The sequence below is a fragment of the Oncorhynchus kisutch genome, linkage group LG25 (genome assembly GCF_002021735.2).
Source record: "Oncorhynchus kisutch isolate 150728-3 linkage group LG25, Okis_V2, whole genome shotgun sequence".
Classification (NCBI taxonomy): Eukaryota; Metazoa; Chordata; class Actinopteri; order Salmoniformes; family Salmonidae; genus Oncorhynchus; species Oncorhynchus kisutch.
This window is the reverse complement of record NC_034198.2, coordinates 25,713,174-25,737,856: the sequence shown is the minus strand read 5'-3', so window position 1 is coordinate 25,737,856 and position 24,683 is coordinate 25,713,174. Positions and strand designations below refer to the sequence as shown.

At 40.6% G+C, this 24,683-nt stretch overlaps 1 protein-coding gene and 1 long non-coding RNA gene across 2 annotated transcripts; one reads left to right on the top strand and one right to left on the bottom strand.

Moving 5' to 3' along the window:
- The first annotated feature begins 517 nt into the window (after positions 1–517).
- On the top strand, positions 518–19,260 carry phf10 (PHD finger protein 10). Its single transcript, XM_020460365.2, has 12 exons — positions 518–693; positions 12,291–12,397; positions 12,721–12,851; positions 13,217–13,300; positions 13,463–13,587; positions 13,807–13,956; positions 14,142–14,251; positions 14,352–14,496; positions 14,670–14,813; positions 17,930–18,038; positions 18,264–18,452; positions 18,992–19,260. The coding sequence occupies exons 1-12, from the start codon at positions 625–627 to the stop codon at positions 19,087–19,089; spliced, it is 1,461 nt and encodes a 486-aa protein (XP_020315954.1). The 5' UTR covers positions 518–624; the 3' UTR covers positions 19,090–19,260.
- Positions 12,307–24,655, bottom strand: LOC116357452 (uncharacterized). The gene is made up of 3 exons (XR_004205434.1): positions 24,420–24,655; positions 22,691–22,873; positions 12,307–12,416 (listed from the first exon to the last, which is right to left on the bottom strand). It is a non-coding gene; the product is annotated as an uncharacterized LOC116357452 (long non-coding RNA).
- Positions 24,656–24,683: the final 28 nt, after the last annotated feature.

Sequence of the window (24,683 nt, the reverse complement as noted above, 5' to 3'; positions counted from 1 at the left end):
CATCTGACAAAAATATCTAAAGACACTGAAGCAGCAAACATTTTTGGGAAATTAATATTTCGGTCATTCTCAAAACGTTTAGCCATGACTGTAGATGTGTTAGCTGACAATGTCACAAAAACGATGCGCAAGCTTCCGTGGGGAAGAAATCCGTGAGTTGTTGTAATTCTGGATGGCCAGACAGCTACCAACAATGACAAGAACTTCCACGTGGGTTATTTTAAGTGACTCGTTTGAGCTAGTTTAATCTTGTTCTTGCATCATGTCTTGTTGAGGGGTTATGAATGATTTCGGGTGAATGCTAAAATGCACTAGCTAGCTAACCACTTTAACGATATATTTGAGAGACAATTGCTAATTGTGCAAATATTTATGTTTTTAGTAAACTTTGAAGACGAAATACAGTTAACATGTTGTAAACCAATCACTTCTGCTTCGCCCCATAGTTGCACACACTTCGGTTTTGTTGCGAAACAACCAACCAGTTGCATTATCAGTGGTTAGAGTTGGACATTATTTGAGGAACATTTGTTTGTGGAACATGTGTTCCGTGTCTGTTTCCAGTCGGTAACATTATTCGCCTAGTGTGCATCTCTGAAACTAGCTAGCTAGTAGCCGCTAAACATGGCTACAGTTCTCCCACCCAGACCTTGCGATAGCAACCCTGCAACCCCGGGAGCCCAGTCTATAAAGGTAAACTTGGCAAATAAAACGTAACAGAATATACACATTGCTGGCCAAACATGCTAATAATGTGTTTAAGACAACATGCTAAGCCGGTGCGCGCTAACGACAACACATCAACCTCCAACTCCTTTGTTGTCATCAAACCTACCGCCGTTTCGCTAGTTAGCAACGTGAGAAATATTTACAAATGACTATTTAATAGTGGTAGGCCAGGTTAGCTACTAGTTTTATTCAGCGTTGTTGAACGCAGGCCACTTGTAATGTAGATAGTTGTTAGCTATGTTACTGTTGGAGGGTCGATATGTTGTAACTTGTCGTTGTTAGCAAACGACTAACATTACTACTTCGTTATTCATACCGTTAGCTAACTAACTTGCTTAGCGAGCATAGTGTCTGTTTAGTGTGCCAGTATATCATTGTTTTTGTTTACATCATGTGTGTCATTAGACTTCAGTCCAAGTCGAATGCTCGTTGTCGTTAACATTTTATTGAACCTTTATTTAACTAGGCAAGTCCGTTTAAGAACAAATTATTATTTACAATGACGGCCTACACCGTCCAAACCCGGACGACGCTGGGCCAATTATACGCCGAGATGCAGTGGCTTAGACCACTGCGCCACTCGGATCTGACTGTGATACCAATTATTGGTATAACGTCACTATCTGAAACAAAGCCCTGCAAAAAATCCTTATAATCCAGAATGTTGAATACAATTGCATTTGACCTTACTCGAACAGTTGTCTGTGCGGTTGGTCCTTCAGATGGTCAAAATTGGAGACAAAATATTAATAGGAGGGCCTCCCGAGTGGCGCAGTTAGTCTAAGGCTACTGCCCTGGGTTCGATCCCAGGCTGTGCCAAAGCCGGCCGTGACTGGTAGACCAATGAGGTGGCGCACAATTGGCCCCAGCGTCGTCCGGGTTAGGGGAGGTTTTGGCCGGTGGGGATTTCCTTGTCCCATCGCGCTCTAGCGACTCCTTGTGGTAAGATGATGTCAGTCTCCAGTTGGACGGTTTTTCTTCCGACACATTGGTGTGGATGGCTTCCAGGTTAAGCGAGCAGCGTGTCAACAGTGCGGCTTGGCAGGGTCGTGTTTCGGAGGACACATGACTCTCGACCTTCACCTCTCCCGAGTTCGTAGAGGATTTGCAGAGATGGGACAAGACGGACTACCAATTGGCTGTCACGAACATTGGGGAGAAAAGGGGGTTAAAAGTTTTAAAAAATATATATATATTTTTAAACTTTTACCCCCTTTTCTCCCCAATGCCCAAGGCCTATATATAATATCCACAGGAAAGTATTATTTATCCGACTTTTTAGAGCGCTGGTACTGCCGTTAAGGTTTATCACCTGGCACATGTGCAAAACCATGTAAACACCTGCAAGACTTGGGAGAGTATGAATGCATACTTCCGTCTTGTGCACTTTCTCTGGGTCATGACCAAACCAATTCTTGATTGCCACACAGAACTGCGTTTTGAAGTCGGTTTAATAATTATTTCCTGTCGTTATTTTGTTCTAAATTTCAACCAGTTGAAGGACCAACCCCAAGGACAATCGTCAGAGCAAGTTCCATTTTTATTCAACATTCGCTACATACAAGGGACGTTCTATGTAAACGTGCGTGGCTATGCTGCACAGGCAATGGAGGGCATCGTCACAATTGGGACTAGGCCTACCTCAAGACTAGCCACAGGAGGTTGGTTGCGCCTTAATTGGGGAGGACGGGCTCGTGGAAATGGCTAGAGTGGAAATGGTATCAAAACACCTAACGCATGTTGGTGCCATTCCATTTGCTTCATCCCAGCCATTATGAGCCGACCTCCCCTCAGCAGCCTCCACAGGCTAACCCAATAATGGACTACATGAGCCTAATCTTACTCCTAAAGTCCAAGGACCTTATGTGTTCTGCTTCGAGGCGATTGGGCTTTATAAGCCATAATTGATAAATACCATCTAAACGAGAATGCATTTTCAATTGCGGTACAGTTCTAAAAACATAAAGCCCTTTACTTTCATATCACATAAAAATAATTTCACGAAAGCTAAATATACACTTACTGTTAACTAGTTTTAACACAGTTGCAGCCAACAGTATTTTTCAGTGACAACAGGTTTGTGGCATTAGTCTTCCGATTACACAAACAGATGTTCATTAGATGCTAATTAGAACATGTAGTGGTATCCGTCTTCAGTTTGTGGCCACGGTCCAAAAATTTAAAAGACACACCCTCGCCCACTTACTCTTGCCTTATGCCGTCTTGGAGGGCGGTCCAAATGATTAGCCAAGCAAGGGAAGTTTGCAACGTAAGCCCCTCAGTCCTCAAATTTTTAGTTGGCTTTGCGAGTGTACGATTATGTTCACTCTGGGCCTGAAACTCCCCATAATTCAATGTGTGACGATTTGTACATCCGCTAAGAAAAGTCCCCGAAAACGTAAAAACAACATCAATGGAGAAGTCACCATACAAGTGTAAGTAAAAATGAATGCAAATAAGTCTGAAATTGTGCTACTAATGCACATGACGGCACAAACGTCTCGTATGTTTTTGTTTATCTTTTGCAAATTGTAGAAATAAAATATTTTCCTTCTTCAGAAGTTCAAGCTAGGGAGGCTAACGTTAGTTAGCTAATTAATATGTTAGCTATCATACAGTAGGTCTATATTAATAATTATATAAGTAGACATGCACTCATTATTGACTGTAGTGCATATAAAAAGCACCCACATGCTACCGGTGGCTGAAAACTCATTCATCGTGGCATGAACGAGAGACACATTTCCTGTCCATTTAAAAATCATTCCTTCCTCCCTTGCCCTGCAAGTGTATACTCGTCAGACGTCATGATACGTCATCAGAAGTGTCCACTTAAGGCGGGAGGCCAAGATGGCGGCTTGAACAGAGGCTTTTTTTACCGACCTCCGCAACAAACTTCAGAAAGATTGTGGGAAAAAAACAAGTTTAATTTGTTCAAGATATAAGAACTTTCCTGGGACTGGAATAATAATTGGACCATTTATTTCGGCATGTCCATGTAACAGAAAAAGAAAGGAAAAAGCTATCAGTTCTATTGCTAGTCAACAAGCGAGGAACGTGCTTATAGACAACTGCCATAAATACGCTTGCCCTATGGATAATCTCATGCTTTCGAATGCTGTTGAAGATGATGAATTCCCCTCTTCACCGGTTACTCTACGCTAACCTCCACCCTCCAAAATAACCCAACATGAACTCTGATATCGTGGCTACCCTCTCCTTACTCATCAACTCCATGTCTGATGCCATTGAGAAAATGGTAGGCGCGAACAACATGGTTATCCAAGGCTTGAAAAAGACTGGAGTTTGAAGTATGTGAAAATTAGTGGCAGAAGTTGAAAAAGGTGTGGAAAAGAATAACAAGGTCTACCATAGTCTCACTGATCTGGAACAATACACAAGAAGATGGAACCTGAGACTTTACGGCATGCCAAAGGTGGGGAATGATGATGTGCGACAGGAGGCTATCTGCCAAGCAGTTATGCCTGCAGAGAAGAACAAAGTTGGTGATATCATCGACGTTGTGCATCGCCTCGGCAAGAAGCAACCGCAAAATGATTCAAGACCAAGGGGTATAATCATCCTCTTCACTGCCAGATTCTACAGAAATGCTACCTCAGAGTTTATGGTATAAGATATTTTCACTTTAATTTGACTTAAATGGTGCAAATCTTGGTTCCTTATCGCTTACCTTCACTGCTCCTATGTTTTTGACTCATCCTACAGTTTACTTTTAAATAATCTTTGTTGTTTTGTCTTTGTCTATAGTTTCTCTTAATGCTAGGGGGTTACAAAACAATGTGAAGCACAAGGCCTTATTTTTATTTGCTAAACCATTTCGAACAGATTTTTGCTTTTTTCAAGGGTCTCACTCAATTTCTGCCAATGCCAGCATCTGGAGGTCACAGTGGGGCAACGGTATTTGGCTCTCCCATGGATCTGAACGCTCCGCTGGTGTCACTACAATGAAAAATACCTTTGGTGGTAATATTCTACACTCGGAATGTGCCCCTTTGGTCACTTTATTTGTCTTATGATCAGTTACAATGACATTACGCTCATTACTGTAAACTTCTATGGGTATATCACCAAAAATGAGACTGAGTTGCTTGAATCTATAGAGAAATATATACTTCATTGGTTATCTAAATTTCCCAATTCGTTATTATTGATAGGAGGGGACTTGAACATTTACTATAGATAATTCAACTGATAGATGGCCACCAGATAGGACAACCAGTCAGAATTTGGGTTTAATACTTTGTGGAAAAGTTTGATCTTACTGATATATGGCGAGCGATGGTTTCCGGCCGACAGATCATTTGGAGTAACAAAACCGCTCCAGACAGTCCAGAATAGATTTTTGGCTTATATCCAAATGTATTGATAGTGAGTGTGTTACTACAAATATTTGTACAACTCCACACAGACCATAGGGCCATTTACATTGATTTCAAAATATTTACCCCTGATACTGACCTTGGTAGAGCATCCTACTGGAAGCTAAATGGCTTGTTATTAAATAATGATATTTTGAGGTAAAAGATCTGCTTTCACACTTTTGGGAAAGGGCTTGTGAAGAAAAATCTTATTGCAAATTTGACTTACTAAATTTGAACTCTCATTAAAAAAAACTAAGAAGAAGCTAAATCAATGGATACAAAGGGACTTGTCTTATTGCAAGAACTGAGAGCTCTTTAAATTAGAGTTTTCCAAATACCTTAGAAAATATGGTAATAATCTTGCTAAGATCAGAAGAGCTGAGGAGGAAAAGGTGATCATTAAGATAACTTCCCTTTCTCAGAGGTCCCCAGCCAGCCCCTCGGGGGAGAAGATGGAACTGATTGAGTTACAAAATAAAATGGATAATATATATAGAGAGATAAAAAGCAGGAGCTTTTATTCGATTTAGGAAAAGAGAACAGAATTCATCCTATTTCTTTAGAGTTGAGAAATTTCACTCTACAAATAACACTATCCATAAGTTAAACATGGATGGTGTTATGCTAAATACTGTAGCAATTTTAACAGGAAATTGTATAGCTCTTCGTACTACCAGGAATCCACAGATGTTTTTTGAGTGAATAATGTTCATTATCAGTGATACAGAATCTAAACAGTGTGATGAACCCATCAAAGTTGAAGAGATTAGAGTTTATCAAACATCTAAGAACAATAAATCACCAGGTGTAGATGGAATTACTTCCGAATTTTACATATTATTTTCTGAACAAGTAGACTTCCCTTTTGAAGTCTGTTTTTAATACTCTCTAAACAATGTTCTCCCTTCTACAATGAGTCAAGGGTTAATAACACTGACACCTAAGCCTAAAAAAGAAGTGCTGCTCATCGATAACTGGTGTCCAATTTATCTTCTTAATAATGACTATAAGATATTAGCCTTACTACTTGCAAAAATAATTAAAGAAGTCCTGGATGCAATCATTGATGAAACCGTGGCTTTATGAGGAACATAAATATTTCTAACAATATCACGTATTAGACATACTTGACTACTCAGACCTAATAACCGAGGTTAGCTTCATATTATTTAAATATTGTTTATAAAGCATTTGACACAGTACAGCATCAGTTCCTCTTCCACTCCCTTGAGAAATGTGGCTTTTTTTCTGTAAGGTTATTAAGACTACCGTATACAAATGGTAACAGCACTATCAAATTGAAAGATGGCACCTTACCTAGATTTGAGTTAAAGAGAGGAATTAGGCAAGGCTGTCCAATCTGTATCTGTATCTGTTTTTATTAATCACCCAACTTCTTCTTATTCTTATTATTTATTCCATAGCTAGCAAAGAAATTATTATAATCCAGCTGGCTGATGATACGACACTTTTTCTGAAAGACGCTTACCAAATTCCCATATCGATCAATGTGATACAATCCTTTTCCAAAGCGTCTGGTCTATATCTTAACATTAATAAATGTGAACTCATGGCTGTCAGACTGTGTGATTGTAGGCCTCCTTGCTCGCACATGATTTTTCAGTTCTGCCACAAATTTTCTATAGGATTGAAGTCAGGACTTTGCGATGGCCACTCCAATACCTTGGCTTTGTTGTCCTTCCTCATGATGCCATCTATTTTGTGAAGTGCAGCAGTTCATCCACTCACACCATGATGCTGTCACCCCCGTGCTTCACGGTTGGGATGGTGTTCTTCGGCTTGCAAGCCTCCCCCTTTTTTCTCCAAACCTAACGATGGTCATTATGGCCAAACAGTAAAGATTTTGTTTCATCATACCAGAGGACATTTCTTTAAAAAGTACGATCTTTGTCCCCATGTGCAGTTGCAAACCATAGTCTAGCTTTTTAATGGCGGTTTTGGAGCAGTGGCTTCTTCCTTGCTGAGCGACCTTTCAGGTTATGTCGATATAGGACTGGTTATACTATGGATATACTTTTGTACCTGTTTCCTCCAGCATCTTCACAAGGTCCTTTGCTGTTGTTCTGGGATTGATTTGCACCTTTCGCACCAAAGTACATTCATCTCTAGGAGACCGAATGCGTCTCCTTCCTGAGCGGTATGACAGCTGCGTGGTCCCATGGTGTTTATACTTGCGTACTATTGTTTGTAAAGATGAACGTGGTTCCTTCAGGCGTTTGGAAATTGCTCCCAAGGATGTACCAGACCATTTTTTTTTCTGAGGTCTTGGCTGATTTATTTTGATTTTCCCATGATGTCAGGCAAAGAGGCACTGAATTTGAAGGTAGGCCTTGAAATACATCCACAGGTACACCTCCAATTGACTCAAATTATGTCAATTAGTCTATCAGAAGTTTCTAAAGCCATTGCATAATTTTCTGTCATTTTCCAAGCTGTTTAAAGGCACTGTCAACTTAGTGTATGTAAACTTCTGACCAACTAGAATTGTGATTAAGTGAAATAATCTGTCTGGAAACAATTGTTGGAAAAATTGCTTTTGTCATGCACGAAGTAGATGTCCTACCCGACTTGCCAAAACTATAGTTTGTTAACAAGAAATTTGTGTAGTGGTTGAAAAATGAGTTTTAATGACTCCAACCTAAGTGTATGTAAACTTCTGACTTCAACTGTATGTCCCTTAAGGTCCTTGTGTAATGTGATACTGTACACCCTAGCCCTATTGTCCTTTGTATATTATTTATATATACTTGTGATCCTACATGTACGTCCTGTGTTGATAAATAAATTGTCTACTTCATTTGATGGCTGATGGGATAGGGTGTGTCTTAATATGGGCAGGTGGGATGGTAGCGTCCCACCTGGCCAACATCCCGTGAAATTGCAGAGTGCGAATTTCAAATGACAGATGTATAAATATTTAACATTCATGAAAATACAAGTATTATACATAAAAATAAAGCTTAACTTCTTGTTAATTCGGCTGCTGTATCCGATTTCAAAAAGGCTTTGCGTGGAAAGCACACCATGTGATTATCTGAGGACAGCGCCCCACATACAAAAACATGAAAAACATTTTTCAATCAGGCAGGTGCGACACGAAAGTCAGAAATAGTGATATAATAAATGCCTTACCTCTGAAGATCTTCTGTTGGCACTCCAAAAGGTCCCAGTTACATCACAAATTGTCCTTTTGTTCGTTAAAGTCCTTCTTGATATCCATATAAACTCAGTTTAGCTTGCACGCTTCATTCAATAATCCACCGGTTTCCCTCCTTCAAAATGCATACAAAATGAATCCCAAACGTTACCAATAAACTTGTCCAAACAAGTCAAACAACGTTTATAATCAATCCTCAGGTACCCTAATAGGTAACTAAACAATCAAATTTAAGACGGAAAGTATTATGTTCATTACCGGAGATAAATAACAAAGAACCCGCTTTCACCCATGTGCATGGAAACACTACAGCCAAAATGGGATCCACTTAGAAAAACTACAACTTCTAGCTCATTTTTCCAAAAACCAGCCTGAAACTCTTTCTAAAGACTGTTGACATCTAGTGGAAGCCCTAGGAACTGCAATCTGGGAGGACTTCGTCTCATAATAAATATGACATCCATTGGAAACAGTGGTAGGCTGAATTTTTTTGAATTAAATTTTTTTGTGGATGGTTTGTCCTCTGGGTTTCTCCCGCCATATCAGTTCTGTTATACTCACAGACATAATTTTAACAGTTTTAGAAACTTTAGTGTTTTCTGTCCAAATCTACCATTCTATGCATATCCTAGCTTCTGGACCTGAGTAACAGGCAGTTTACTTTGGGCACGCTTTTCATCCGGACGTGAAAATACTGCCCCCTACCCAAGAGGGTGTAGAGGCGGCAGTGTAGCCTAGTGGTTAGAGCATTGGACTAGTAACCGAAAGGTTGCAAGTTCAAATCCCCGAGCTGACAAGGTACAAAATCTGTCGTTCTGCCCTTGAACAGGCAGTTAACCCACTGTTCCTAGGCCGTCATTGAAAATAAGAATTTGTTCTTAACTGACTTGCCTAGTAAAATAAAGGTTAAAAAAAAATTGCAAAAAAAAGAGGTTAAGTGTTTGGATCGTAACCTGTGTTTTTCGCAAACAAGTGCCGCAACATGGAAATTCCATGTGCATTCACAATGCAGCTGCGCTTCTGCCAGCAACGGGTTGGGTCTAATGGTGCGTTCCTTTTCAGATGATATGGCATTGCAACTGTACTTCCATTACTGTACCTCAATTCCACCTCGCAAAGTTCACATTTCCTTGTCATTTAACTTCTCAAAGTGTTACCATACAGGACATTGCTGCTATCTCTCGCCTTTCTTTTAAAATTTTCCAACTGTTAACGACGATGACGTAGTCGTGGACAGTCGACGCCAAAGTAATTGATTCCTCCTTTTACGTCAACTGAAGATTAGATGCCGTATGGGATCGACTCTTAAGATTCAGTAGTTTTGGAACGGAGGAGTCTGATTTAGTTGGCAAGACTGAAACAGTTGCAAAACAATTTGCAACTAAAAGGAGAGTTTCTATTGGACAAATGCAGGTTGGTCTCTCCCTCGCCGTTTCATTCAGTTTGCTTTCGTTTAAGAAACATTTTGCAACCAAATCTGTGTAATGAATATGCCCCAGGCGAGGGAGAGCGAGGAGTGGGCAAGCAGAAAAAACCAGTGTGCATATGCATTGGTAATCTATCTTGCATGCCTCGCAAATTCACCAAAGTAGCCTAAAATTCTATTTAAATTACAGAACTTTCCCCAGCCTTAATTGCCTATTGTCTAGTTAGTCTATAACACAGAATTGTTTTGTGGTAACTACACTGCCATAAAAAGGGTTTGGGACTTTTCTTTAATGTTAAGGATTCCAATTTTGTTTAAATGTTTTGACATTTTAACGTTCACACTCTTAGTGTGTAGTAATTTAACCGTTTAAAATATATATATTTCTTGCTGATAAGAAAGATCTGTTCCTTCTGTTTACAAAACTGTACCGCAACATATGCGTGTTAGCGTTTAGAACAAGCATCGGGGCTCTTGACAACACCTTCGGCACGAACATACTATCATCAATAGATAGGTACAGTGCCTTCAGAAGGTATTCATACCCCTTGACTTATTGCACATTTTGTTGTTACAGCCTGAATTCAAAATTAATTATGTTTTTTCTCTCACCTATCTACACAGAATACCCCTTAATGACAAAGAAAACATGTTTTGAGCTTTTTTTTTCTTCAAATTGATTGAAAAGAAAATACAGAAATATATCTAATTTGCATAAGTATTCACATGTCTGAGTCAATACATGTTAAAGTCACCTTTGGCAGCGATTACAGCAGTGAGTCTTTCTAGGTGAGTCTAAGAGCTTTGCCGTTTGCACACCTGGATTGTATCAGTCTTGCCATAGGTTTTCAAGTGGATTTCAGTCAAAACTGTAACTAGGCCACTCAGGAACTTTCAATGTTGTCTTGGTAAGCAACTCCAGTGTATATTTGGCCTTGTGTTTTAGGTTATTGTCCTGCTGAAAGGTTAATTTTTCTCCATGTGTATGTTGGAAAACAGACTAAACCAGGTTTTCCTCTAGGATATTGCCTGTGCTTAGCTCTTACGTTTAATTTTTATACTAAACTCCTCAGTCCTTGCCGATGACAAGCATACCGATAACATGATACAGCCACCACCGTGCTTGAAAATATGAAGAGTGGGGCTCAGTAATGTGTTGTTGGATTTGCCCCAAACAACACTTTGTATTCAGGACATGAAGTTCATTTGTTTGCCACATTGTTTGCAGTTTTACTTTTGTGCCTTATTGCAAGCATGATTCATGTCCTTCCTTCTTTTCACTCTGTCATTTAGGTTAGTATTGTGGAGAAACTACAATGTTGTTGATCCATCCTCAGTTTTCTCTTATCACAGCCATTAAACTCTGTAACTGTTTTAAAGTCACCATTGGCCTCATGGTGACATCCCTGAGTGGTTTCCTTCCTCTCCGGCAACTGAGTTAGAAGGCCTGTATCTTTGTAGTGACTAGGTGTATTGATACACCATCCAAAGTGTAATTAATAACTTCACCATGCTCAAAGGGATATTCAATGTCTGCTTTTTTTTAAATGTACCCATCTACCAATAGGTGACATTTGCAAGGCATTGGAAAACCTCCCTGGTCTTTGTGGTTGAATCTGTTTGAAATTCACTGCTCGACTGAGGGACCTTTAGAGATCATTGTATGTGTGGGGACAGAGATGAAGTAGTCATAAAAAAATTATGGTAAACATTATTATTGCATACGGTGAGTCCATGCAACATATGTGACTTGTTAAGCACATTTTTACTCCTGAACATAGTAAGGCTGGCCATAACAAAGGTGTTGAATATGATCAAGACATTTCAGCTTTTCATTTTTAATTCATTTGTACACATTTCCAAAAACATAATTCCACTTTGATATTATGGGGTATTGTGTGTAGGCCAATAACACATCTACATGTAATCAATTTTAAATTCAGACTCTAACACAACAACATGTGGAAAAATTCAAGGGGTGCGAATACTTTCTGAAGGCCCTATAGTTGGCATCTATGAATGCGTTAACTCTAGGCTTGCTTTTTACATGTAATTTTTTTAAACATTTTAGTCATTTAGCAGACTCTCTTATCCAGAACGACTTCAGTAGGTTGTGAGGCCAGTTGGACGTACTGCCAATTTTTCTAAAACAATGTTTGAGGTGGTTTATAGGAAGAGAAATTAACATTAAATTCTCTGGCAATAGCTCTGGTGGACATTCCTGCAGTCAGCATGCCAATTGCACACTCCCTCAACTTGAGACACTGTACTTGACATTGTGTTGTCACAACTGCACATTTTAGAGTGGACTATCTTGGAAAATAAGAAATGCTCACTAACAGGGATGTAAGCAATTTGTGCACAACATTTGAGAGAAATAAGCTTTTTCTGCGTATGGAGCATTTCTGCATTCTTTTATTTCAGCTCAAGGAACTTGGGACCAACACTTCATGTTGCGTTAACATTGTTGTTCAGTGGCCAGCAAACTTTAATTCTGGAGAGAACTATTAACTTCAACAAGTAATAGTTCAGGTGTTTTGTGTATCCTAACTGTGTATCCTAACTGTATTTTTAGGATGACATTGAGGAAGTTTCCAATGATGGCAGTCAAGCTCCAAAAAGGCGGCGCATGGGTTCAGGCGACAGTTCCAGAAGTTGCGACACCTCCAGTCAGGAACTTGGGTATGTTGTAAGGTCGTATCTGAAGGTGTAGATAGATAGACATATTTGCATCACTACTTCCAAATAGACCACACCCAATCTTTGTTAACAAACAGTTAGGCTGTTTTTACACAGGCAGCCCAATTCTGATCTTCTTTTTTTTCACTAATTGTTTTTTTGATCAATCTCTTCAGAGCTGATCTGATTGGTCAAAGACTTAATTAGTGAAAGAAATATCAGAGAAGAAATATCAGAATTGGACCGGTCTAATCGCATCCTCTGTGTCTAATAACATAAGACTTTACCCTGCTCTTAACCTTTCAGTCGTACATGTGTTTCCCCAGGCCCACATACTTCTCAGCAGAAAATCTGACTGAGTACAGGTGGCCCTCAGATGGCAGTGGGGAGTACTATATGTTGCAAGAACAAGTCAGTGAATATCTGGGAGTGACTTCATTCAAGCGAAAATATCCAGGTGATGTGGCTGAACGTTTGGCATATATGGTATAGGATCATTGTGTGTAAATTTGATGATTGGGCTATAACTAGGCTATCTGTATACTATACTGATGTTCAACTAGTCACTCTCTCGCTAACCATACCTTACCTTAATAATAAATGCCATTTAGCAGACGCTTTTATCCAAAGCAACATAGTCATGCATGTATACATTAATACACCCACTACCCTGGTGTTACAAGTGCATGTTCAACCAACTGAGCTACAAAGGAACATCAATGGAAATAAGCTTTCAGGCTTTGTCTTTTTTTAATGTATGTAATGTTGTCTCCGGCTGGAGTAGCCTACTATTTTTAATTATCCAATATATTATTATTTTAGATTTGGAAAGGAGAGACCTCTCCCACAAGGAGAAGCTATATCTGAGGGAGCAAAATGTCATCACCGAGACACAGTGCACCTTGGGTGAGAACTTAGAAACATGTAATTGTTGCGTAACCAGGATGAGCTTGGAGTGTGACATAGACCAATCAGGGCCAAAGCCATCCCAATAGTTGTTTTGGAGAATTAGGCCACTCCTTACCTTGAAACTGTATACATTAAGTAATTGTGAATCTCTTTTTCCAGGTTTGACTGCTTTACGAAGTGATGAAGTCATTGATTTAATGATCAAGGAGTACCCGGGCAAACATGCTGAGTATTCTGTCATTCTCCAAGAGAGGGAGCGTCAGAGGATAGCAAAAGAGTACTCTGTAAGTACTCTCAGTTCAGAGAGTATTACTAATGTTGGTATGCTCTGCAACATTGACACTTTTTTTATAGCTTTGGTGTGGATGAAAAAAGGGAGTGTGAATATATGTTACAACAGCCTTTGACTTAAGTTCCCAGATTATATTTTCACTCACAGTACATTAACGGTTGACATGGTTATTCTATATGTTGTGTGGTAACATTACATTTTTATATCCTAGAAAATGCAGCAACAAAACCCTCAGAAGGTTGAAGCCAGTAAAGTGCCAGAGTACATAAAGAAAGCTGCCAAGAAAGCTGCAGAGTTCAACAGTAACTTCAACCGGGAAAGGATGGAAGAGAGACGGGCATATTTTGACCTTCAGACACATGTACGTTAATACCTTCAATAAACAGAGGCTTAGTAGTCATACATATTTTGTATGTGTTCATAAGAACTCCCACTTGTTCATGTTTGAGTAGATACAGTATATCGGTACATTGGTAAACTGTAAGACTTATTTGTGTGAATTTGAACGTGTAATTGAAGTGTGTTTCAAATGCAACTTTCGAACAGATTATCCAAGTACCCCAAGGGAGGTATAAAGTTCTTCCTCCAGAGAGAACCAAGACTGGACCCTATCCAGTGGCCCTCATCCCTGGGCAGTTCCAGGACTATTACAAAAGGTATGGGTCACTAACCAAAAAACTAGTCTTCATTAATGAGGTCCTGACCTCTAAAGATATTTGAATAGCTGATAAATTGATGTTCCTGTGTTTGATACAGGTACTCTCCCAATGAGCTGCGCTACTTGCCCCTGAACACAGCCCTGTTCGAGCCCCCCCTTGACCCGGAGCTGCCTGCCCTGGACAGCGATGGGGACTCGGATGATGCAGATGAAAACAAGGGAGAAGAGGGCAAGAAAAATTCAGTAAGGAACTGGATTCTGGAACTCTTTGTACACGCTTCACTTGATTTCAGAGCTTGAGATGCAATGACATGTTGTATTGTATTACCTGTAAATGCCTAGAGATGCTTTGTAGGTTGACTATGTAAACTTCTTGGCAGCTTGCTTGAATAGTAAGAACTGAATTGTGTTTACAGGACAGCTCATCTGGAAACACCTCAGATGGGGACAGTCAGGACAGTGGAGTGCAGTCAAAGGGCAAGGCCAAGGACAGGACTGCCACCCCGGCTAAAGATGCCACCCCACGCCTCAACCAACACAAATCTGTCCCTGGGTACAAGGTAGAAGAAAAAAGCCCCTGACTTTCTCCAACAGCACTTCTTTTCCCTTTCCCCTACGCCGGCACCTCTTCCAGCTTCTTCAGCACTTTCAGTAGAGAGACCCTCCTTTGTCCCAACCCCGATTTCTGGCCCTGTCACTCCTAACACACACACTCCACCAGGTGGCAATAGTTCTCTCATGGGGCAACACTCTGCCTTCCCTCTTCCACTTGGTCCAGTTTGGTTGTGAACCAACCATATGGTTAAAGAGACGTTCCGGATATTTGGCGACTACTTAAGTATTATTTTTAAACCTCCCACTTTGGGCTGGATGTGGCAATGTGTAGTTCATACATGCATAGTCTATGAGCAGAATTATTGTCTTACCTCAATTAGCCACAAAATCCCTAGTTTGAAAACAACTGTTTTCTGGAAGCTGTGTTTTGAGCAATGCAAGCTTGGCCCACGTGGGCAAGCACCATAGCAATTAGAGTTCCAGCCAGTCTGCTTCAGCCCTTTGCCATTTGAGTGACAGCTAGCAAGATGCACATTGACGAGTTGCACAGTGAGACGAAGGCGGCTGGCCCAGGCATGCCCAGCGTTATCCAATGAGGTTGCAGGGCGGGCCCAACGACTCGGTGACACAGCGAGCAATGACGTACTGCATGTAAGCAATTTTAGGGGAACCGTTCTGGTTCTTCAGCGTTACTTTCAGAACTACTGGCTAAAAAGTATGCAAATCTTCCGGAAAGTCTCTTTAAAACAGTGATGGTTCTATACCAACCGTATGGTAATACACTGATGGTTCCGTATCAGAATTTATGAGCAATAACATTTTGGAGTAGTTCTGTCTCATCTAGGACTGGTTCTTCACTGCACTTTTGATTGGTCTTAAAGACTTGTACATTTTTTACCCTATTTGAATGTCTTAATATACCTCTCTTCTGTGTACTTGGCAACACACTAATTAAGACAAGAGACCAGTTACAGTATATTTGGCTGCTAGATTCATTGTTTTTAAACATATTTCTTATGATACATACTTTATAAGATGCATACATTTTATTTAGTAGTAGCACTAAAATTACATTAATACTTGAGTGTTTAAAAGTTTTATAATTCAAATTGTGTCTGTGTATATTAGTATGCTTTTAAACCAGTATTCTTGTGCCGTTATTCTATAACGGTTGTTTGATATAACCTTACAGACTGTTCTTTGTTTATTATGAGACTGGAGAACACAATGTCAGTGTGTCAGAGGCCTGTTAATACACATTCTATATGTTGGCTTTTTTACTTTCAGTTGCCTCTGAAAGTTATTGTTGTGTTAAGTTTAAATTATTTGATAAGAGAATGGCATTTCCGGGATCAACATGATCTACCTTCTGGCAATTTACTCTCATCGGTTTTACTGCAAGGGCAACATGGCAGAATTGATCAAATTTAGTTTGCCAAAACCGACAGCAAGAGCAGTCAGCACAAATATACATAGCTTGTCATGGCATGACTAGTATTACATATTACTACACTACAAACACCATATCATACATCAGGATTTGGTCATTGATTGATGTGGAGAGCTCATAACTTTCCACAGGGATGGATTTGTCTGTTATGTTTCCAATCAGCATGTTTCCACACCACGCTTTTAAACCAAACTTTGTAAAACCTTTGTCTACTTACCCTCGCTTTATTGTTAGTATGTAATGTGTCATAGATGTGTTCGAATTTAACAATAACTTTCCAATATCGACGCTCATTAAATTAAGACTGAAGCCAATACAGATACAATACTTGCATAAAAATGTACTCAACCTATTAATGTTGCCATAGAAAACATGGCATTAAAGTTTACTTTATTATAATTTTAATGCAAGGTAGAGTTCAGGGACTACAAGAAATTATTATTTTCATAATCGTAATGGTATAAATTGCTTGTGTTGGCACTACACTGCAGGGGTAGCCATCTGAAGCCCAACAGAAAATATATAACATTTTCTTATGTTTTGCACCAGTCAAATGAAACATTTTCAGGATGGCAACACCAAGCGGGTTGACATTTTGAAAATAGGTGATATTTTCATGAACACACAGCGTACTTCATACTCATGGGCTGTATCCTCCCAATTGATTGCACACATTCCCAATATTTGTGCAGACTGCGCACCTAAGTAGGTACAGTTTATGTTGATCCTTCAAAGCTCAATTTGTATACTTCTCACTCTCAGAATTTAATGTGTCTTACATGTTTGATTTGAGTGCAATGGCATAAAGGTGTCCCTTTGATTGTCATACCTTCCTTTGGATACATTTTTGTTCTCCTAGTTTAGCTGGCACTCTTTCTGTGAAGACCATTTGTATTCAATTAGCTATGTCCTTTATTAACTTAACTGTGTGTCTCTAATCTCCGATTCGCCCTCCCACGTTTCGTTGTTTGTTTCTTAGAAAGGCTTTAACTGCTCTTATCTAATCCAGTACTTTTTATGTAGGAAAGCGTTTGATATGTCAGTATTTAGACACAGTTAACCATTGAAATAAAGATTTCAAACAAATAGACTGTACAGAGATGTTTTGATTGTGTTAGCAGCACAGAGACTGAGGTCCTATAAAGAAATATATATCTGCAGTGAAAGGAGTTTTCCTTCTGTCAGAAATGTCTTTGGCTAACTGTCTTTTTATAAATGTGGGTTAACAATGGGTGGAAACACCTCAGTCTCCTTAGGAGGGACATTGAAGAGTGTAACCTGCTATGAGCGCTGATGGGGGACAGCATGGCACATCCAACTTACTCTTAAATCAACTTGACCTCTTGGTTTTTGCCTTTTGGAGCTCTTGTCCCACGACTATATATAAGTGATGACTACAAGCAAATATTTTGATGACTGAGGTTCTTAAAATTAGACAAAATGCTTTTTTTAGTCATTCTTATTTGAGGGGGTGAAATAAGAAGCACCTAACAAGATTGGATCGATTGCGAGTGAAAATAAATGTGTGTATATATATATATATATATCACATCCTATGAGGCCTTTTAGGCTTTTACACATTGTACAGTATGTCTGTTGCTCAGAAGCCCTTTGTCACATGGTGCACTAGGCCTTGTTGCTAAAAATTATAGCATTGTTCTGCCCTTGCAGCCTAAGGTCATACCCAATGCTATTTGTGGCATTTGCCAGAAGGGTAAGGAGTCCAACAAGAAAGGAAAGCCAGAAGCTCTCATTCACTGCTCACAGTGTAAGAACAGTGGTAAGTGGAACTTCTGTTTTGTTTTTAAATTAAAATTGACAAATCACACTAGCTTTCATTTACAACATAGCATTGTTCATAATGAACATAAAGCTTCTAAAATATGAGCAAAATAACTTAGTTCGATTAGCCTAGTCGTGATCACAAGTTGGGATTATGCAGTGTGTTTTGAAGTAGTGCTGTGGTGCGAGCGATGCCCTGTGTATGTGTGTGTGTGTGTCCCAGGTCACCCATCGTGCCTGGATATGAGTGAGGAGCTGGTGGGCCTGATTAAGACCTACCCGTGGCAGTGTATGGAGTGTAAGACGTGCACGGTGTGTGAGCAGCCCCACCACGAGGAGGAGATGATGTTCTGTGACAAGTGTGACCGGGGCTTCCACACCTTCTGCGTGGGCCTAGACTCCATCCCTCTAGGTGGGCTCTCTCTATTGGTCTTTTCAAATACTTTAAGGATGCCTCATTACTTCTTTCCTTGGTGAAATCTTTGATGGAATCATTGCTTACTCCTATCAATGCGTGTGTTAGATCAGTGATTATTTCATGGAAGGAAGGGACTCTGTCGCGCACTCTCACTTTCTCTTTATAGTCTCATATGGAGTTTTGTGGTGATTTGAATTTAGCTGGTTTTATGTGAAACAGCATTATTAATTTGCTTAGCCAACTGAACTACTTTTCGGGTGGGGTGAAGACTGCCAATTAAGTTTTTTTGTGCAGTCAATAAGGGTTGTTTGTTACCTCAATTTGCTATAGTTAGTGTAGATGCACATTAAACATCCGAAAGTTCATGTTTGGAATGTGGTCAAAGTGCTTTAAGTGTTGAAATCAAATGTTAGAAATAGCTGTTTTTTGTCAGATGCCTTTTAGTCTGAAGGATCCTACAATGCAGTCAATTTTTTAGCCTTTGGTTTGATGTGGCTCTACTGTAATATGTAACATCAGTTTTTTCTCCTCAGGTTGCTGGGTTTGTGAGTGTTGCATCAAGGAGTTCTCAACGCCCAAGAAAAAAGGAGGAATAAAAACACCCAAAAAATCTAAATCTGCACACAAATAGAATGTGATTACTGACAGTGATCAACTCAACAAGCTAATCCTCAATTTTAAAGATACTTTTTGTACTTTTGATTAAGACTAGGTTTGGTAATCCTGTATATATGGATTTACTTTGTCACAATTGGATTTGAAATGTCATTGCCACTGAAGTAAACATTTTTTTAATAACCCATGACTGCCCTGATGTTTCATTAAAGAAAATATTCTTTATTTACAGCCTATTCCTCTCAGGTGACAGTTACAATAGAATGCTAAATCAACCACAACATGTTATGTGAAGTTTCTAAGGCCATAGTCAATAGAACCAGACATACAGCAGGCACCACAATAGCTCCTCGTGCATATTTGACAAGGACTGGCTTAAAAGCGACCAATTAGTCACCTGGAGAGCATGACCCTGTTTAGCATCTGTCTAGGTGAGAGTCAAAGGGGATCAGTTTGCCTCTTTACTGTCCCTTTGGGCCCAGGTGATGCTGTGAAGTCGTATAGCAGCTGCCACGTGGCGACCAGGTAGACTACACTAAGTGACAGATGCATGCATGTCCCTGTCATCTGATAGGTGAAGGTGTGGAGTACAATGGGCAGTTGGGTACAGCAGCGAGCCACACTGTAACAATACGCGTGTGAACGCTTGGCATTAAAAGGGCAGTGTTCCACTCAACAGCCGGTGTTTATTTTGAAGAGCCCAGTCAGTAAACATAACAGCGTTCAACAACTGAAGCCTGGCTTGGTCTGTTGAACAATGAGAATTGTGTAAATTGCCCTCTTATTTGCAATGTATATCAGCCAGTAGTTAATTTTTTATATATATATATTTATATAAATAAATAAATCGAATTGGTGCTAGAAGAGGAATACTGGAAATGTGCAGTATGCTGTTTTTTATGCATGCTGGTCTTAAGGGTGCAGTAAAAAGTTGCTGTACTTTATCTGAAATTACCACTAGATGGAAGCCAAGAGCTATCGTTGAGACACCTTTGATTCCTTCAATATCTCTAGTTTGAATGAAAATGCTGTGTCCGACCCTCGCTTGTTCTGGGAACCTCCACTCTGCTCGTTCCTGTGTCCTCTGCTCCAGTAGCGGTATATGGGTACAATCACTGGGGAAGCCAAGCCAGGAAAAAAATGGCATATCACAACCTATGTATTGTGATAATATCGTTGTTTGCTCTATAACCTGTTAGTTCCTATGCCTTGAGACTGTCATATACTGTATATAGGCTGAAGGCAGAGACAATAAGAAGACACGGTGGCAGAATATTTTCAACCACACCTTTGATTCATCACAAAACTGGAAAGCAACATCTGTCCGGTAGAGTCCACAAAGGATATTGCATGTAACAAACAGTTAAATTACCTACAGCATGGTCAATCAAGTTAATGTTTCTGTCATTTTCAGACTACTAAACTATTGTTTTATAACACTAGAGAGTTACAGCAAGTCACAAAAAAATCAGGAGCTACCACTCTTCCAGCACCATTTCAACTAAAATATTGAAACTATTTAAATATTTAAAAAATATTCCAATCAACGTAAGCTAAATATCATGTAGCTGTCCATGATACTGATTAATTTCTCTCTGTGTGTGTCCATAATTATTTTAAAAAAACATGTTGACTCACCCTACTTGTAGAGAAATGCCAATGCCATCCTTTCTTTCATTTTGCCGAAACGGTCTATGACCATCATACAGTACACGCTTTTAGGTTTTGTCTTAGGCTAGCTAGTCAGGTAGCCTAACTTCCTTTCATGGGCAACGATGAGCCAGCTAGTTAACGTTAGCCTACTACATAGTTACATGTTGAACTTCTATCCTCTCAGGCCAGGGGCACAATGTATGAATTTATGGTTGGATCAGAATTGCTGTTTTATAATCATTGTCTAGTACGGAGAATTAAGTAAATCCACAAGTCCAAATCCCTATCTCCATCCATGGCTAATTTAGGAAAGGGACAATTTTAGCTAGCTAGCCACCAGAGGACAATACAATGAGATGCAACATCTCAAAAAAACAAATTGGTGTGCCAGGGCCATTCACAGTTGAGCTCACTCAGTTCAGCTCAATGTTAATTGGCTATTAATTGGAAAAGTATGAAGCACAGAGAGTCTAGAGATACATAATTGTTAATATTTTCTTGGTCAATTATTTTGTGAAACCTGTCTTCCCTTGGCAACCATGAATACACGCCACTGCTAGGCTCCCATACATCTCTCATATGGCTTGCTTCTGTCCCTTGGGTCAAAACTAGTGTTGCAAAATTCCAGGAACTTTCCCCGGTTTTCCAGAAATCCTGGTTGGAAGATTATGTATTTCCTTCTTATACCCTCCTTATTCCAGGTATCCTCCAACTGGGATTTGGGAAAACCAGGAAATGTATAGAATTTTGCAACCCTAGTCAAAACAAACGCTGGATCACTTGTTATTATGTATCAATTATTAATCAGGCATGCCAATGGAAAATACAAACTCATTAGGGCTTTTAAATTAAAAGGCCTCTCTGCTGTTTTGACTTGGAGTGGGTATAGGCTCAGGATGTAATGATCCCCTCTTGTTGCCAGGCTGTTAAACCAGGCTGAGCGCAGACAGCAGCATGGTTATGGGACCTTCCTCATGCATATTTGACTAGAGAAGGCTTTAAGCCGGGGCACCTGCCTCACACCTGTTGCCCATCCACAAGGAGAGTGCCCTCGCCCCTGTGGACAAGCTGCTTAAGTGGAGACTGGCCATGCACTAGGCACCTTTCACCGCCGTTCCGTCTCACCAGGCTGGAATGGAGCAGTTAATGGAGGGGTGTCATTTGAGGGAAGTAAAGAAGGGAGTGTATGAATGGAGGGCATTTGCTGGTTTTGTTCCAGTGAGGTATCTTTAACCAGTTATATCGTACTCCAGAATAAGGCCTAAACTGATGATAAACCACAGAGTTAATAATTGAGGTGTTTGAAGTGTTGGTGGCTCTACCTTTGGTGTTGACTGGGATGTGTCTGTGTGGGTGTAGGTTACTAATTTCCATCTCTCTCTGCTATGTTAAATGTTTTGTTTGTCACAGGGCTGGCACTAGCCATTTGGGGCCCCTAAGTGAGATTTGGTTGAGGGCCCCCCTCTTGACGGCGGAGAGAGAATTCAAGTTTCAAAGTTAATTTCTTACAATACTACACATTTTGCCATGGTTTAGAGAAAAAGTGGCAGTTTTAAAGCTTGTTTTCTGCTGTTCTACACATTTTGCCATGGGGCGGAGAGAAGTTTGAGCAATTTTATGTTGCTTATGCCTGGAGCTGGACCTGGTGTGACAGTGCCACACCTGACCTGAGTCTGTCTGGTTCAGTCATGATCTATCAAGCCAGCTCAATGTTGTGTGAATGTAGATACACTTATTAATATTATTTTCACACTTGAGCAAAGAAGCCTGGTGAAAAGCCCTCCTTCCCGGGTACAGTGCACTCTGGTTGATGAACAGGACCTTTAGAACATTAATCTGCATTGACAACCTTCTGATCTCTGTAATCTCGTCTGAGTAGCAGTCAGCAAACTAGTGTGATTGTGTATGTTATTGTCAGGGCCACATAGGACCTAGACAGGGGTTCTCCAGTTTTTACCACTCACTGCTTCAGACCAACAGCTGGCTGCAGCTGCTCTCCAGTTGCACCACATGCTTGAGTGAGTTAAGTGACCGGCTGCACAGCCAACACTCACTACGAAGCTTCGCACATGGTCCCCCCTCAGCACAGAAGACTGCAGATGTTTTGTTCAGCACTGGTTGCCTCTTCACCCCTTCAGTCCTGCAGCCTGTATCAGATAATGTGTAATTAATTCATGTATCAGTTTTAGAACTTATGGCCTGAATGCTGGGCTTCAGCGGTAACCTCCATGTAACTGAATACCACATATACTGTAATGTACTCTGCTGTATGATCAAATACATTTTTAGTACACACAATATCCCTCAGGGTGTTAAAAATGCATATAAATATTGGGGCAACTGTACAGCTGAGCATTCAACACCATCGTGCCCACAAAGCTCATCACTAGGGGACCCTGGGAATAAACACCTCCCTCTGCAACTGGATCCTGGACTTCCTGACGGACCGCCTCCAGGTGGTAAGGGTAGGCAGCAACACATCTGCCACGCTGATCCTCAATACTGGGGCCCCTCAGGGGTGCGTGCTTAGTCCCCTCCTGTACTCCCTGTTCATCCACGACTGTGTGGCCAAACATGACTCCAACACCATCAAGTTTTCTGACGACACAAGTGGTAGGCCTGACACCGACAACGATGAGACAGTCTATAGGGAGGAGGTCAGAGACTGCCAGGACAAAGCCACTCAATGTGAGCAAGACAAAGGAGCTGATTGTGGACTATAGGAAAAGGCGGGCTGAACAGGCCTCCATTAACATCGACGAGGCTGCAGTGGAGCGGGTCAATACTTTCAAGTTCCATGGTGTCCACATCACCAACTAACTATCATGGTCCGAAAACACCAAGACAGTCGTGAAGAGGCCACGACAACACCTTTTCCCCCTCAGGAGACTGAAAATATTTGGCATGGGTCCCCAGATCCTCAAAAAGTTATACAGCAGCACCATTGAGAGCATCCTGACCAGTTGCATCACGGCCTGGTATGGCAACTGCTCGGCATCTGACCATAAGGCGCTATAGAGGGTATTGCGAATGGCCCAGAACATCACTGGGGGGCGAAGCTTCCTGCCGTCCAGGACCTATATACTAGATGGTGTCAGAGGAAGACCCCAGAAAAATTCTAAGACTCCAGTCGTCCAAGTCATAGACTGTTCTCTCTGCTAACGCACGTCAAGCGGTACCGGAGCACCAAGTCTAGGACCAAAATGCTCCTTAACAGCTTCTACCCCCAAGCCGTAAGACTGCTGAACAATTCAACAAATGGCCACCCGGACTATTTACATTGACCCCGCCCCCCCCACCCACCTCCCTTTGTTTTTACACTGCTGCTACTCGCTGTTTATTATCAATGCATAGTCACTTTACCCTTCCCTACATGTACAAATTTACCTCGACTAACCTGTACCACCGCACATTGACTCGGTACAGGTACCCCCTGTATATAGCCTCGTTATTGTTATTTAATTGTGTTATTTATTTTAGTTAGTTTATTTAGTAAATAAATATTTTCTTCACTCTATTTCTTGAACTGCATTGTTGGTTATGGGGCTTGTAAGTAAGAATTTCACGGTAAGGGCTACACCTGTTCTTTCAGCGCATGGGACATAACATTTTATTTGAAATGGGAATTGTTTTAGTGTCGGTATAAGCATTATACAACACCTAGATGTGCTGTCCTGCCTGTGACATACATACCAGCCGTGAGGTGAGTCAGTGACCATCTCCCATTTTCAACACGTTCTTCCACAACATTCTGTAATAAGCTAGACTTTGATATAAACCCTGTTCTCTCCCTTGAGTGTCTGTGCTGCTGTGTTGGGGGTGGGTGGGCAGTCTTCATTTTACAGCTCATTACAGTTTCTCCGGCCTCTGGGATAGTTTCACAGTCCTGTTCCAAACAGTGGTCCCTGCCTTGTCACTGAGCTGCTGAAGCACTGTTGGGATCCCTGTGAGTGAAGA

What these genes read in the sequence shown, in the direction of transcription:
- phf10 (XM_020460365.2), top strand. Translation starts at nt 625, where the DNA reads ATGGCTACAGTTCTCCCACCCAGACCTTGCGATAGCAACCCTGCAACC. An exon ending in CGAGACACAGTGCACCTTGG is followed by an intron (nt 13,301 to 13,462) that starts GTGAGAACTTAG and finishes CTCTTTTTCCAG; the next exon opens with GTTTGACTGCTTTACGAAGT. An exon ending in CTCACAGTGTAAGAACAGTG is followed by an intron (nt 18,039 to 18,263) that starts GTAAGTGGAACT and finishes TGTGTGTCCCAG; the next exon opens with GTCACCCATCGTGCCTGGAT.